We start from the raw sequence: 14,582 nt of genomic DNA on the forward strand, positions 1-14,582 counted from the left end.
GTGAGTTGAGGACACGCTGACTCTTGCAACTAAGCAGCAAGTACTGACACAGTAAAAAACCCTTCTTCCCAGAAGACTGAGAAGAATACTTCTGTCTTCTAGAAATGGTGACTCCTCCTCCCTGGCCCCTCTCTTAGCATGGGAATCTAAAGCCCCAAGGATGTAAGGGAAGTGGGAAGCTCTCTCCAGATAAAGTGGAAAAAAAAAAAAAAAAGAATTTGTTTCCAGAAAATATAGTTATGGAGGGGATTACATGAAGGGGAGAAATTTTCTTTCTTTTCTTGCTTCTTCACTGTGAAGGCACCCCCAATTGTATAGCAAGGAAAGCATAATGTCCGGGGTGACTCCCATTCTTCTAGCAAGTGGAAACAGGAGAGGGAATATCTGAGAGCTGGAGAGAATAAGAGAAATCATAGGAAGAAAAAGGCTGAAAAAGATCAATGTGTAATTATGTTTGAACTGGTATCAGTCCTAGGCATGTACAGAAAAGACCTGAAGAAGCAGAGCAGAAGCACTGAGAACAGAAATATCACACAACTAAATGCTCACGTCCCCAAGAAACCCTGAGTGATGCAAGCCAGTCAGACTCAAAACTCAGAGCAGGGCTGCAGAGCTGGCTCAAAGATTAAGGCACTTGCTTACAAAGCCTAACTATCCAGGTTCGAGTCCCCCGTACTCACTTAAAGCCAAATACACAAAGTGGTCTGTGCATCTGGAGTTCATATGCAGTGGCTAGAGGCCCTGGTGTGCCCATATTCATATATTTTCTCTCTCTCTCTTATTATAAATAAATAATTTTTTAAAAAAATCCTAGCAGAAAATTCTACTGGCTCCAGAACCAAACAGAATATGAAACTTGAATCTAAATATGCTGACTACCTGTTCATCAACCAACCAAAGAATCAGTATTCTCCATAGGGCTTTAAAAATCCAGAATCTTATAATATAAATACTCAGGGTATGAGGCAAAAAATAAGCATGAAAAATAAAATCAAAACAAAAAAATTTAAATCAACAGATGTTAAATCTAAATGTACCAGATGTTGAAATTCTGAGGCAAGAGCTTTAGGGTAATTCTTCAACAATCTTCCATAAGGCAAAGGTGAATACTTTTGTCATGAATTACAGATTTTTTATTTCTCTGCTTATTTATTTTCAAGCAGAGACAGACACACACAGAGAGAGAGAGAGAATGGGTGCACCAAGACTTCCACCCACTGCAAACAAACTCTAGATGCATGCACCACTTTGTGCATTTGGCTTTACATGTATAGGTCATTAGGCTTTGCAGGCAAGTGCTGCTTTAACCACTGAACAATCTCTCCAGCCCTAATTTTTTAAATTTATTTATTTATGTGACTCTGTATGTACATGAGTGTACAGGTGTGCCAGGGACTCTTGTCACTGCAAGCAAAACCCAACCAGCATTGAACCCAGGAAGGTAGGCTTTGCAAGCAAAAGTACTTTTAACCACTGAGCTATCTCCCTTGTCCTAAAAGATATAAAGTTATTGGTGGGGAACAACAACTGTAAAAAGATCCATATAGACACTTTTAGAACTAAAGCATGCAGAAGAATATGAATGATACAAAAATCAGTAAATTTGAAGGTAGATCAACAGAAATGATGTAACCTTAACAAAAAAAAAGAAAAACAAGACTAAAAAAACCTTGACAATTCCTCATCAGCCTGTGACATACAATAATCAAAAAGTTTGTTACTCTTTTTTTGTTTGTTTGTTTTTAATAAGGTCTGTGCAGTAGACAGCTTCCACATTGCTGAGATGAACTTCCAGACCAGGCACAATTATGGAAGAAGGGATATTTATTGAAGATAGATGCTTCAGAAGTTCCATAATGGCAAAAGAAGCTGGCCTTCTTTCACAGGTCCAAATACAGAGAGAGAAACCATAGGCAAAGAAAAAAAAAAGCCACACCACAAACAAGTACACTTCAGGAACTCCAGCACTCTGTGTATCTTTAGTCTGGAATTACAAATCCACCACCAAACCTTAGGACTGGACCCTAGGATCCACCCAGTGACACTTCTTCCAGCCAGGTGACTAGAAATCCAAGAAGTTTTAATAAACTCCTGAATCTATTGGGGGGCATCTTTTCAAACTACCACAGTCTGCTATTCTTATCAGTGGAGCCCCAAAGGAAAAGATGAATGAAAGAGATAGATATAAAAAGAATATAAGAAGAAACAATAATTAAAAACTTCTTAAATTGGTTGAAACAAATAAGACTATAGACTCAAGAAGCTTGGAAATCCCTCTCAAAATAAACATGTAAAACCATACCCAAACATATCATGATCAGACTGATGGAAGTAAAAGTTAAAACCTCATAAGGCAAGCACATAAAGGCAATTCATTATATTCAAGAAATCAGTTGTTTTAAATGAAGATTTCTTAACGGAAATTATAAACTTTAATTGATAATGACACAAGATCTTCCAAGTGAGTTAAGAGAACAACCATTAACCACAATTTTATATCCAGCAAAAATATCCTTAAGGCAAAACCTAGATAACTCTCAGATAAAGAAAAAGTAAGAGAATGCGTTGCCAGCAAATGGTAAATATCTGAATAAATAAAAAACACAAATAACTAAGTTATTTAAAGAATTTTACTCTTGGGCTGGAGATGGCTTAGCGGTTAAGCGCTTGCCTGTGAAGCCTAAGGACTCTGGTTCAAGGCTTGATTCCCCAGGTCTCTCCCCCCCCCATTCTCTCTCTCTCTGTCACTCTCAAATAAATAAATAAAAATAAACCAAAAAATTTTTTTAAAAAAGAGTTTTACTGTTATTAACAAACAAATGTAACTTTCATGCGGGAGAGATGGCTTAGCAGTTAATGTACTTGCCAGCAAAGCCAAAGAACCAAGTTCGATTCCCCAGTACCCACATAAAGCCAGATGCACACGGTGGTGCATGCATCTGGAGTTTGTTTGCAGTGGCTACGGGCCTTGTCGTGCCCATTTCTATCTATCTGCCTATTGCTCTCCCTCATAAATAAATAATTTTTAAAAGAATTATAACTGTCTAGGTGAGTGGTAAATTATATAGATGTGACAACTATCCCAGGATGTGAGCAGGGTGATAAGACTAGGCTTGTGAGTCTCTCTGAAGCACTAACCTAGTCACTCTAGTTGGATAATGACAGTGAGGTGATATACAATCTCTAGAGTGACGACTGAGTAATACAAGGCTGGGAGAGTATCTCAGGTCATCGTTTGTGCTTAGTGTGTGTAAAACCCCTGGGTTTGGCCTGAGGAGATGGCTTAGTGGGTAAAGTGTCCACTAAACAAGAGTGAGTATTTGAGCTTTGATCCAACACAGAAGGGGAAAGCTGTGATGGGCTTCTGTAGCTCTAGCATGCCTATGGAAAAATGGCAGGTGGAGATAAGAGAATACACTGGAAGCTGACAGGCAAGCCAGCCTGGCAAATTCAGTGTTGAGCAATGTGGGATCCTACTTCAAATGAAATAGGAGGCAAGAACCCAAAACAGAAATTGTCCTTTGACCTCCACAAGTGTGTCAATATGCATGCATGCATGTGCAAACACACACACACACATCAAAAAAGGACTGTGGATCAGACTTATACCACCAAAGCAAATAATTAAGTAAACAAAATAATAATGTAAAAAAGTCCTTCTACATACATTAACAACAGATTAATAAAATCAAGAATAGCATAAGGGCTAGCAAGATGGCTTAGCGATTAAGTGCTTGCCTGTGAAGCCTAAGAAATCATGTTCAAATCTCCAGGTCCCACATAGCCAGATGCACAGTGATGCCAGTGAGCATGTCACACATACACACAAGAAGGTACACACATCTGGAGTTCGTTCATAGCAGGCTTAAGGCCCTGGCACACCCATTCTCTCCCTCTCTCTCTCTCTCAAAAAAAAAAAAAACATAATAAAAGACTCTAAGTGAAGAAAGTAATACAACTGTTCAAACATATTTTGAAAACAAAAAGAACAAAGTTGGAGAATAAAAATTGTCTGCTTTCAAGGTTAACTATAAAGCTAAGATAAATCAAGATGAACATGCAGATACACTAGTGGAACTAACCAATCAGAAAGTTCAGAAACACACCCACCAATGTAGCCAACTGATATCTGATGAAGGTGCAAAAGCAATTCGATGGTCAAAGGATAAATTTTTCATGAAAATGTGTTGGAGCTATTGCACATCCTATCTGAAAAAAAAAAAAAACATGGGGAAGTGGGGGTGGAAGGGAGGGTATTACCATGGGATTTTTTTTTTATAATCATAGAAAATGTTAATAGAAATTAAATTAAATAAATAAATAGAATAAAATAAAATAAAACACCATAGACCTGATTCTATTAAACATCTGGAAGGACATACATGACATCTTTGTGACCCTGAGCAATGAGCATTGGGTAATGAGTTCTTAGATACAACATCAGAAGCATATTTCATAAGAAAACAATCGCTAGCTTGGCTGTCATCAAAATGATCAACTATTGCTCTGCAAATGACATGACTAATGAAATGAAAAGATAGCCACAAATAGGGAGAAAAAAATGTTTGTAAATCACCTCATTGGCGAGTAATGTATTTGGCATTTCTAAAATCTCTCAAAGCTTAATAAAAAAAACATTCAATTTTCTTCATGGAAAGGATTTGCATAACCCTTCACAAAGAAAAAACTCTGCCACATGACAGAAGTGCATGGCAACAAGACAATATCACTAGTGAGGGAGAAACACAAACTCCAACTGCACTGAGCGGCTACACAGAGCTACGACAGCAGGTAAAACAGAGAACACGGAACAGCTGGCCCTGTCCAGCACAGCCAGCACCGTTGCGTACCGCAGCCACTCTGAGCCCCTCTCTGCCACGCCCTTATACAGTTAAACATATGCTTGTCACGTTACTAAACCATCCCACTCTCAAATACTTACTTATCAAAAATGAAAACTTCATGTTTATCCAAAAACTTGTAAACAAATAAGAATAGCAGTTGTTTTCACAATCATGCCAAACTTGAGAAGCTCAAATATATTTCCAGATACTAATAAAGAAACTAAGAAACAAAATACACAAACATGCTATTGATATACCACAAGACTAACTAAACATTGCTATGGTAGTTTGAATGTGAAATGTGCCCCAGAGCCTCATATGTCTGTGATTAAGCCTCATATTCAATCATCAGTTCGGGGAGCCTTTGGGAGGTGGAGCCTTGCTGGAGGAAGATTGTCACTGGAAGTGAGCCTTGTGGTATTAGTCCAGACCCACTGGGTTTTCACTAGTCAGCTCACTCTTGCTGCTACCTCCCTACTGCTGGCATGTGCCAAGATGGGGTGTGCCCAGACTCTGCTCTGACATGATTTCCCCACCATGATGAAACTTCCCCTGGAGACTGTGAGCTGAAATAAACCTTTTCCTCCCACACACTTTGGCTGGGTGTTTTGTCCCAGCAACATAATGGTGACTGCTACAATTAATGAACAGTAACATGAAACACGTGATACATAGGACAGCGCACACAAACTTAAAACCCATTATGAGAAATAAAAGCTAGACTTAAAGGTGTGCTTTGCTTTTCTAGAAAATGCAAAACTATGGGAAAGAGAACAAATCTGTGGTTGGTAGGATTCAAGGGTTGACTGCGAAGAGGCAGAAACACAAAGAATGTTTTTAGCTGATTATCGTGGGAGCTACAAAATCCTGTGCATCTACCAAAATTCAAAATTTAAAACACTTAAACCAAAAGAGTGTATTTTGACATATGTGAATTAAAAACCATTTAGAAGCCAGGCGTGGTGGCACATGCCTTTAATCCCAGCACTCGGGAGGCAGAGGTAGGAGGATCGCCGTGAGTTTGAAGCCACCCTGAGACTCCATAGTGAATTCCAGGTCAACCTGAGCTAGAGTGAGGCCCTACCTTGAAAAAACATAAACAAACAAACAAACAAAAGAAAAAAACATTTATAAAAGCCACGTGCATGAGAAGGGGATGTCCTCAGCGGTAGAAGTCTTGTCTAGCATGTACAGGCCCTGGGTTTAAATCTCAGCTCCATTAAAACAATGTAAACCACTTTTGTATTTAAAAGCCTACATATGACTGAAAAGAAAAAATCAAGATGTTAACACTGATATGAATAATATCAATTTAAACATAACTTTTAGAAATAATATATTATTTCTGAAATCTCATATATGTACACACATGAACACACATATGCATATATATCTGTAGTTCAACTGTATTAGCATTTCTCTGTGTGTATAAAGGTCTAAAATAAATAACATCTTGAAGAACTAAGAAACAAAGATGCAAAGAAATTAGGAAGAACTAAGATGGTAATATTTTCTTCCCTCTGGTTTCTTGTGTTGTACAAATTTTCTCTCTCCTTTTGAAAAATTATAACTTTTTACAAGTTGTGAGCACAAATGTACAAATTTCCTATAATGACTATATGCTGATTTTGAAATGAAAATTTTAAATGATAATGAAGCCTCACAGGTTGAAATACAAGTCAACACACAGGGGCTGACAGGTTGTCTAACGTGCTCCCTGGACCACGTTCCATCCCACAGAGGAGCTGATCAAAAGTGTGCCACTTGCAAAGAGAGCCCTCACTGCCTGGTCACTGTCTCCCACAAGCTGGGCAAGAAAAAGCAATGTTGTGAAGTACGATTTTTTCCAAGCATGTTCAGAACACAGGAACATCTGATTCAGTGTGGAAAATCGTGCTATTGTTCATGCTCCCACAGAAACATGGGACATTTCAGGGCAACACAGGAAAACAAATGAAAACCCGCAAAAGTAGTTACCAATGTGTCTAAGTGCCACATTAGACATAGTGAGTGGTGGGGATGGGCAAAGAAGTGAGCTCAGCCAGTGGTCAGATGACTTTCTGTGATGCCAAGAACATCTGTAGCTAAGAGAGGGGATGGGGGATGGATCAACGATGTCCCCCACCCTGACAAAACTCAGCTCCTGTTTTATGTGTAAGCCAAATGAAACACTTGGAAGAAAGGTGGAAAGGAGCTTATGCAAAGGATTTTCTCCCCACATCTTCCCCCAGGTTAGGGAAAGAAAACATTTGATCCTTCAAGGCTAGGTGTAATTGTTTAGGGTCAAGTTTGAGTGTCCCAAAGAAAAGATAAAGTTACACCCTCCTTGCTTCAGATCCAAACAAGAAGAATAAAGCAAGCAACTAGCCCACTTATTGTCCAGTGAGCAGCACTGAACCCTAGGCCTTCACCTGATGGACCAAATGAAGTACCATAGTTACAAAATAACGCACAGAATCTCTTCTCAGCATATTTTAGGTCTAGGCTGGGGAGATTACTCAATGGATAAAGCTTTTCCTGAGTACCTGAGTTCGGATTCCCAGAACCCATGTAAAATACAGACACCATGGTGGGCATCTATAATCCCAGTGAGCCTCCTACCAGATGGGAAGCGGAGACTAGAGAATTTCCTGGAAGCTCATGGGCCACCAGCCTGGCGGAAACCAGTGCTGAACAAGAGCCCCTACCTCAAACAAGGTGGAGGTGTGGACTGATACTCAGTTACCCTCTGACCTCCACACGTGCACTGCGGCACACGGGCACCCACATGAACAAGCACACACACACATACATCGCACACATATGTACACAAAATTTTATTTCCTACTTAAACTAAACCATGAACTATAATCAAGAAGGTAGGGCTGGAAGGATGGCTTGGCAGTTAAGGCACCAGCCTGCAAAGCCAGAGAACCCAGATTCAATTCCCCAGGACCTACAGAAGCCAGATGCACAAGGTAGTGCATGCTTCTGGAGTTCATTTGCACTGGCAGAAGGCACTGGTGTGCCCATTCTATCTGCCTCTTTCTCTCTCTCTCACTTGCTCTCAAATAAATTAAAAAAAAAGTACAAAATTTAAAAAAATTATTTTGTGAATATGTAAGTAAACATAAAAACTAACTCAAATGCAAAATATATTATACTGACATAACTTCCTTTTTTAAAAAAATTATTTATTTATTTATTTATTTGAGAGCAACAGACACAGAGAGAAAGACAGATAGAGGGAGAGAGAGAATGGGCGTGCCAGGGCTTCCAGCCTCTGCAAACGAACTCCAGACGCGTGCGCCCCCTTGTGCATCTGGCTAACGTGGGACCTGGGGAACCGAGCCTCGAACCAGGGTCCTTAGGCTTCATAGGCAAGCGCTTAACCACTAAGCCATCTCTCCAGCCCCCATAACTTCCTTTTTAATGTTTGTCTAAATGCCAAAACTTCTCATACTTTAAACCAAAAGATGTATATGCCAGGTACACATGACTACTTCCTGCTTTTTCAATGATCCAAGGTTTTCTTCATCAGAGCCTTTATCCAGTCAAAAATAAGACCCTACCTTTAGCTTCTATATAAGAAACATTAACCATTAGAAAGCTTAATTAGGGCTGGGGGAGAGCACTCGTCACTTAAGCATGAGAGCCCATTGCTGAAGCCTGGTATCCATTTTCTCTTTATTTTAAAGTTGGAAGTTTTTTCACGCCTGTATTTATGTCACAGTGGAAGTCACCTGAAACATGTTTTCTAAGTAGGCAGACTTAACATATGAAAGCAGGGTCCCAAAGCTATTCCATGAGAAATTATAAGACAAAACAGTGCAGCCTGCAGCAGCATTTATCAAGCTAGAATGTGCTCAGGGATTACCAGAGGATCATATTAAGATGCAAATTCTGACTGAGAAGTGCTGTGCTTTGAATATGAAATGTTCCCTTAGGCTCCTGTGTTTACTCACTTGGTCCCTAGCTGGTGATCCTATTTTAGAAGCTTCTAGAACCACTGAGAGGTGCTTGCTGGAAGAAGAGGGTAATGAGGGGATGAGGCTTGAGATTTTAGACTGCCTGTCCTCTCTCTGCTTTGTGACTTTGGACACAATGTGACCATGTGCCTAATGCTCCAGATGCCAGGCCTTCCCACCAAGATAGACTGTATCCTCTCACAAGCCAAATAGAACCTTCCTCCTTTAGGCTGCTTGCTGTTGTGAGGTATTTTGTCACCACAACAAGAAAAGTAACTAATACAGAAAAGGAGGGGTGGGGTGGCACCCAGAGAAACTTGATCACATAGGTCTGAACCTGCACTTGGAGTAAGCAGGACCTTGACATCCCACCACTGCCTAAATAAAAACTCAGTGTACAAGGCATGATGAGGAGGATGCAGCCAAGAAACAACTTTCCAAACAGTTAAGTACCACCAAGTTCAGTAAATGAGATCACCAGATCTGTTTCAGTCTGTAAAAATAAAAAACAAATCTCAAATATAATATCACTACTGTTTTAATAACAAACACATAGTTCATGTTTTTTTCAAATAATTTGATTCTGACTCATTCATTAAGACATTCTGCTGCACAGATCTCAATAATGCTCAGGTCAATGGACTTAAGATTCTTATTATTTTGAATATTCTGAAAGGAGAATGGACAAGAAAAGAATAATTGAAAAATTTGGAAAGGGTTTCCATATGTTCAGGTATTGAGTAAGTACTATTAATGGTACTCTAAGCATTACACCAAGACCTTACAATACTCAGTTGCCATTTTTACATTTAATTTATACTGGGCTGATTTTGTTTCTTTTTTTATTATAGTTGGGGGAATTATGATGTGACTTGGGGAAGAATCACACAGCCAGTGAGTGAAGAAATGAGTCCGTGTCATCTGAAAACTCAGCTCAGACACCAACTAAGGAAACAGCTAAGCATCCATTGGTTTAATTTTTCAGTATTTTTTCAGCTTATTTCCACTTAAGAGTGTTCCTTGTTCTGGCCTGCCACGTCTTATAAGAATTGTTTCTGAAATACTACACACCAAAGAAAAAGGTCATCTTTCCCATGCTGTCTAATCTTTATATAATTACCCACGTTACATATATGCATGCCTCCACATGGAGGAAGCAAGAAAAAAAAAACTGCTTTGATGAAAACTAAAATTAATCAATCATCTAATATAAAAAAGTACTAGCTAAATCACCACATTCATTTCAATAACTACACAAGCTGTTAACTTCTAGATCAGAGGCTTAAAGTCAAGTGTACTAGTTTTCTGCTGTTGCTATAACAAGTTGATAAAAATGTGGCTCAAACAATGTATGTTTATTTTATAACTCTGAAGGTATGAAATCCAAAGCCAGTTCCACTGGGCTAAAATCCAGATGCCAGAAGAGCTAAGGAGAAATCCATTTTCTTGCCTCTTCTGGCAATGTATGTATGCATGTATATATGTATGTATGTATGTATGTATGTATGTATGTATGTATGTGCATACGTACGTACGTATGTATGTATGTACATATTTGCAAGCAGAGAAAGACAGACAGATGACAGACAACAAGAAAGAATGGGTGTGCCTGGGCTTCTAGCCACTACAAACAAACTCCAGATGCACACACCACTTTGTAAATCTGGCTTACATGGGTACTGGAGAATCAAAAACCTAGCCATTATGTGTTGCAAACAAGGGCCTTAACCACTGAGCCCTCTCTCTCTGGCCCTCTTCTGGCTTTCAACCCCTCCCACATTCCTTGTTGGTGCCCCCCGCCCCTCATCTTCACAGCCAGAAAGGCTGCAGCTCTCTGTCACATTGTTCCTCCAGCTGACTTTTCATCTCTTTCACAATTCCACTTTTACGGAGCTGCATGATTACATGGGGCCTGGCTGGTTGCATTCAAGAATCATCCCAGAATAATTAAGTTCAGTTACTAAGGACCCTTAATTTCCCTTTGCCACGTGATGTCATGCATCACAGGTTCTAAGCACGAAGATCTGTGCATCTTTGGGGGTCCATGAGTCTGCCCATCACACCAAGCCAGTCCTTTTTTTTTTTTTTTTTTTTTCTATTTACTTGAATTTTCCTACAGCAGTTTAGTTCTCACACAGCTTTCAATATGTGGAAAGGAAGTTTGGGGGCAGTAACAGTGTCCACGACTGGTAGCAAGCAGCTGCATTTCAGCTTCTGACCACAGGCCCTGATTCTATTAGAATGGCTCGCCTACCCAAAGAAGGATTTGAATGCAGCTGGACTGGCCGCCACCACCTAACCATCTGTGCCTAGATGCATTAGCCTGGGCTTTCTGACTTCTCTGCGAGTAAAGTGATGCCACAAAAGGCAGAACCCACCATTGGGATTACAGCCCTGACTGTGCCGTCAGAGTTGGCTAGGAAAAGGGCCTTCTTATTAAAATTGCAAGAAGCTAAAGCCCTCTTCGAAAATTGCTGCAATAAGCTTAGGATCACTTAATTTATCCAAGGCTCTAGGAAATAAAGTTTATTCAGCGCTTTTTTAAAACACCCCCTCAAAATGTAAAATTAAACAGGTAAATTTCAGTAGCCTGATCTTTTCACACCACCGTAAGAGGACTGACAGGTCGGCTGTTTGAACAGCTGTAAAATGCTTAAGCTCTAAGGACTGTGAATCTCCACTGCAAAAGAGAACACTGCATGGTTCTTGAAATATATTTCAGTGGTAGCTTCTCATTGGAACTCTATGGTTATCTATGTCAATCAAGAGCCTGGAATGTGAAAAGTTTCAGTGAGTACCCAAAGGGCCTATGTAAACACAGGGACAAATATAAGCATGAAACAAAAGTTTTAAATTTGATTTCATGGTCTGAATACAGGTAGTTAAGTGCTATTAAAAATAGGCAAGTCCAACAACTGAATACGAAAATTGCACAAAAGCCTATCAAAATGACTGTTTCATGTTGCATAAAGATTACTAGAAGGTATAATGTTTCTTTTGAGCCTTGCTTTCTAATGCACAGTGAGAATGCCAATGTAATAAGCAGGCATCTGTCTTGGATCAACCAGTACCTTCGATTTCTACTCCTCTCACCTGCTGACTTACACCCCCACTTCCCCAAAAGAACATGTAAAGCAAGCGCATGGCTGGCCAGTTTCCATGGAAGTTCTGGTCACTCCTTACCAACACTTAACAGGACATCTGACTTGGAAATGGACTAAAACCTTGACCCAAAAAAAGTTCTATGTTGGGCATGGTGGCACACACTTTTAATCCCAGCACTTGAGAAACAGAGGTAGGAGGATTACTGTGAGTTCAATGCCAGCCTGTGACTACAGAGTGAGTTCCAGGTCAGTCTGGACTAAAATGAGACCTTGCTTTGAAATAATAATAACAAAAATAAAAATGTTCTGCTAGCATAGCCTCGTAAAAGGATTCTAAAAATCTATGTGCATGCTTTCAAATAACATCTAAGCATCCATCATTAAGTTTACGTGTAAACACGTGAAGGAGGGACGTGGTGTCTGGTGTCCTGCACTGGGTGTAAATGCTTTCTACATAGACTTACCAAAGCCTTGGGTCATCAGACATAGTTTACTCTGTCTGCCAAATATCTGCTACATTGCACAACTGGCAAAGCCAGTCCTCTAATGAGCAGTCAGTACCAAATATGAAGATAGTGATGGTGACAGTCATCTATCCTCTGAAGGCTGAAAGGTTCAGAAAGACACAGCACATGGCCTTTATCAAGTATTCCCCACATAGGTGAACAGGAGAAAAGAGTCCTGGCAGGGAACTCTCGTGTTCAGAGGGAAAAAAACTCTCAAGGAGTTGAAAAAACTATGTAAAAGGAGAAACCCTTGCAACACTGCTCTTGACAGGCCTACAGACTGCTGGAGAAACAAACTCTTGTGTAACCTACAACCTCTGAACTGTGTGGCCTTGAGACATCCTCCAGTAAGAAGTCTCAAATTCTCTTCAGAAAAATGGACAGTTCACAAAACAGATGATCGCCTGGCTGGAATCGCCAAGCTTAGGTATAAACGCAGCTCTATGCTCTAACAATCCAGGATTGAGCTTTACATCTTTCTCTGGGCCCCTTTCATTGCTTTTGTTTCAACCCTTTGGCCGTGTTTGGTAGTGTGTTTATGACCTGGTCTCAGTGACTTTTCACCCAGAAGTTCTAGGTCAAGTCTATGTCATTACTGGTCATTATTTCCACCCTCTGATCGTCTGATCGTGGCAAAAGTGGAAACCCTTTAAAATAGCATTGTGGTGGTAGCCTATACCTGTAAAAACTAACGTGTGCCAAGAAATGAGGTGCTTGTGCAAACGACTGCAAACTTAACTGTGGGAGGGCATAGGTCAGCGCACAGTCACGCTGCAAAATGCACTCTGAACCAGTCTGTCCCTCAGTGTTGCTGGGGGAGAGGACAGAAATCAACTGACAACGGTTGGGGGCGGGGGGAGGGGAGATGTTCAAAACAGACTTTATTGGATGCTTTCTTTAGGAGGCAGATGTTGCAAGAAACTAGACAAAACCCAGTTTCCTTTCAGGCGTTCTAAGTTTATCCGATGACAGGCGCTCTAGAAAGGACCTTGGGGGAAAGAATGGGGTGTAAGGCCATTCAATGATCAAGGTCGCCAGATGCTGTCGTTGGTGAATAATCTTCAGCTCTTAAAAGCATGCCTGTGTCCCCGCCCCCCACCCCCGCCCTCTACAGGGCCGGCCGCCAGGCTGCGCCCCCGACCTTGCAGGTCTTCCAGGTTCCAGGTAACCGCGGGAGGTTGCGAAGGTGTGGCAGCCGAGCCGCGCGCGCGGCCTGGTGATGATGTCCTCACCCGGGATGACGCGAGCACACGCGCAGGTGCCCGGGTTGGGTACCCCACCACCACCACCACCACCACCACCACCACCATCGCCACCACCACTCCACCCCAACAACAGCCGGGCACCCCCGGCTGAAGGATGGCCAGGGCAAGGGACGGGTCTTACCAGATCAATGAACGTCAGGAACTTCCAGCTCCCTCCGTAGGTCTGGTGCGAGGGCATCTCGATGGCCTTGTAGTTGCACAGGATGGAGCAATAGGACAGCAGGATGGCCACCCGCAGCACCTGGCAGGGGACAAGCGCCATGTTCGCGAGAGGCCTGGCGGGGCTGGGCGCGCGGGCAGGCGCGGAGGGCGCGCGCGCGGGCGGGCGCCGTGGGAACCCGAGCTGCGGCCGGCGGGCGGGCGGCGCGCGCAGCCCCCGGGGAAGCGCGGGCGGGGAGGGGGGGCCGGGGGCAGAGCCAGGCGGGACCCAGAGGGGCTGGGCTCCGCGCGCGGCCGTGGCGTCACGTCTGTCGTCATCTCCGTCATTCTTGCTCCCGCGTTCTCCCCGCCCATCCCTGGAGACCCGGCCCGGGGGCGCCCTCTAGGTGTCCCTGGATAGGCTGGGAGGCTTCCCGGGGTGTTTGGGGGCGGCGGGGGAGGGGGGTGGGGGGGAGACGCACGACCTCAGCGCGTGCGCGCCCAGATCCGGATTCCGCCTCCTGGGAGAGGCCAGGAGGGCAGGGCCTACGAGGGGGAAGCCCAAGAACCTGGATGCAAGCAGAGGAACCCCCCCTCCCCCAGTGTCCAGCCACGCGGCATTCCCCCTAACCCCCAGCCCCCCATCCCCGGGGTGGCTGCTGATGACCAGGGATCTGCTCACTGCAGAGGGACCAGCTTGGGCGAGGGGGCTGTCTGGGTGGGGTGTACAGGCAGGGGGCACCTCCAGTGTCTTGCACTCTTTAGGATTCCGCTGGAA

At 42.5% G+C, this 14,582-nt stretch overlaps 1 protein-coding gene across 2 annotated transcripts in view; it reads right to left on the reverse strand.

Annotated features, from left to right (window-relative positions):
- Window positions 1-13,968, reverse strand: part of Aig1 (androgen induced 1) — a 271,089-nt gene extending 257,121 nt beyond the window's left edge. For both annotated transcript variants that reach the window (XM_045158658.1, XM_045158659.1), the window contains exon 1: window positions 13,788-13,968. In XM_045158658.1, the coding sequence (XP_045014593.1) occupies window positions 13,788-13,928 (141 nt within the window). In that variant the 5' untranslated portion in view covers window positions 13,929-13,968. The remainder of the gene's footprint in view (window positions 1-13,787) is intronic.
- Between the last annotated feature and the right edge of the window lie 614 nt (window positions 13,969-14,582).

Source organism: Jaculus jaculus, chromosome 9, assembly GCF_020740685.1.
Source record: "Jaculus jaculus isolate mJacJac1 chromosome 9, mJacJac1.mat.Y.cur, whole genome shotgun sequence".
Classification (NCBI taxonomy): domain Eukaryota; kingdom Metazoa; phylum Chordata; class Mammalia; order Rodentia; family Dipodidae; genus Jaculus; species Jaculus jaculus.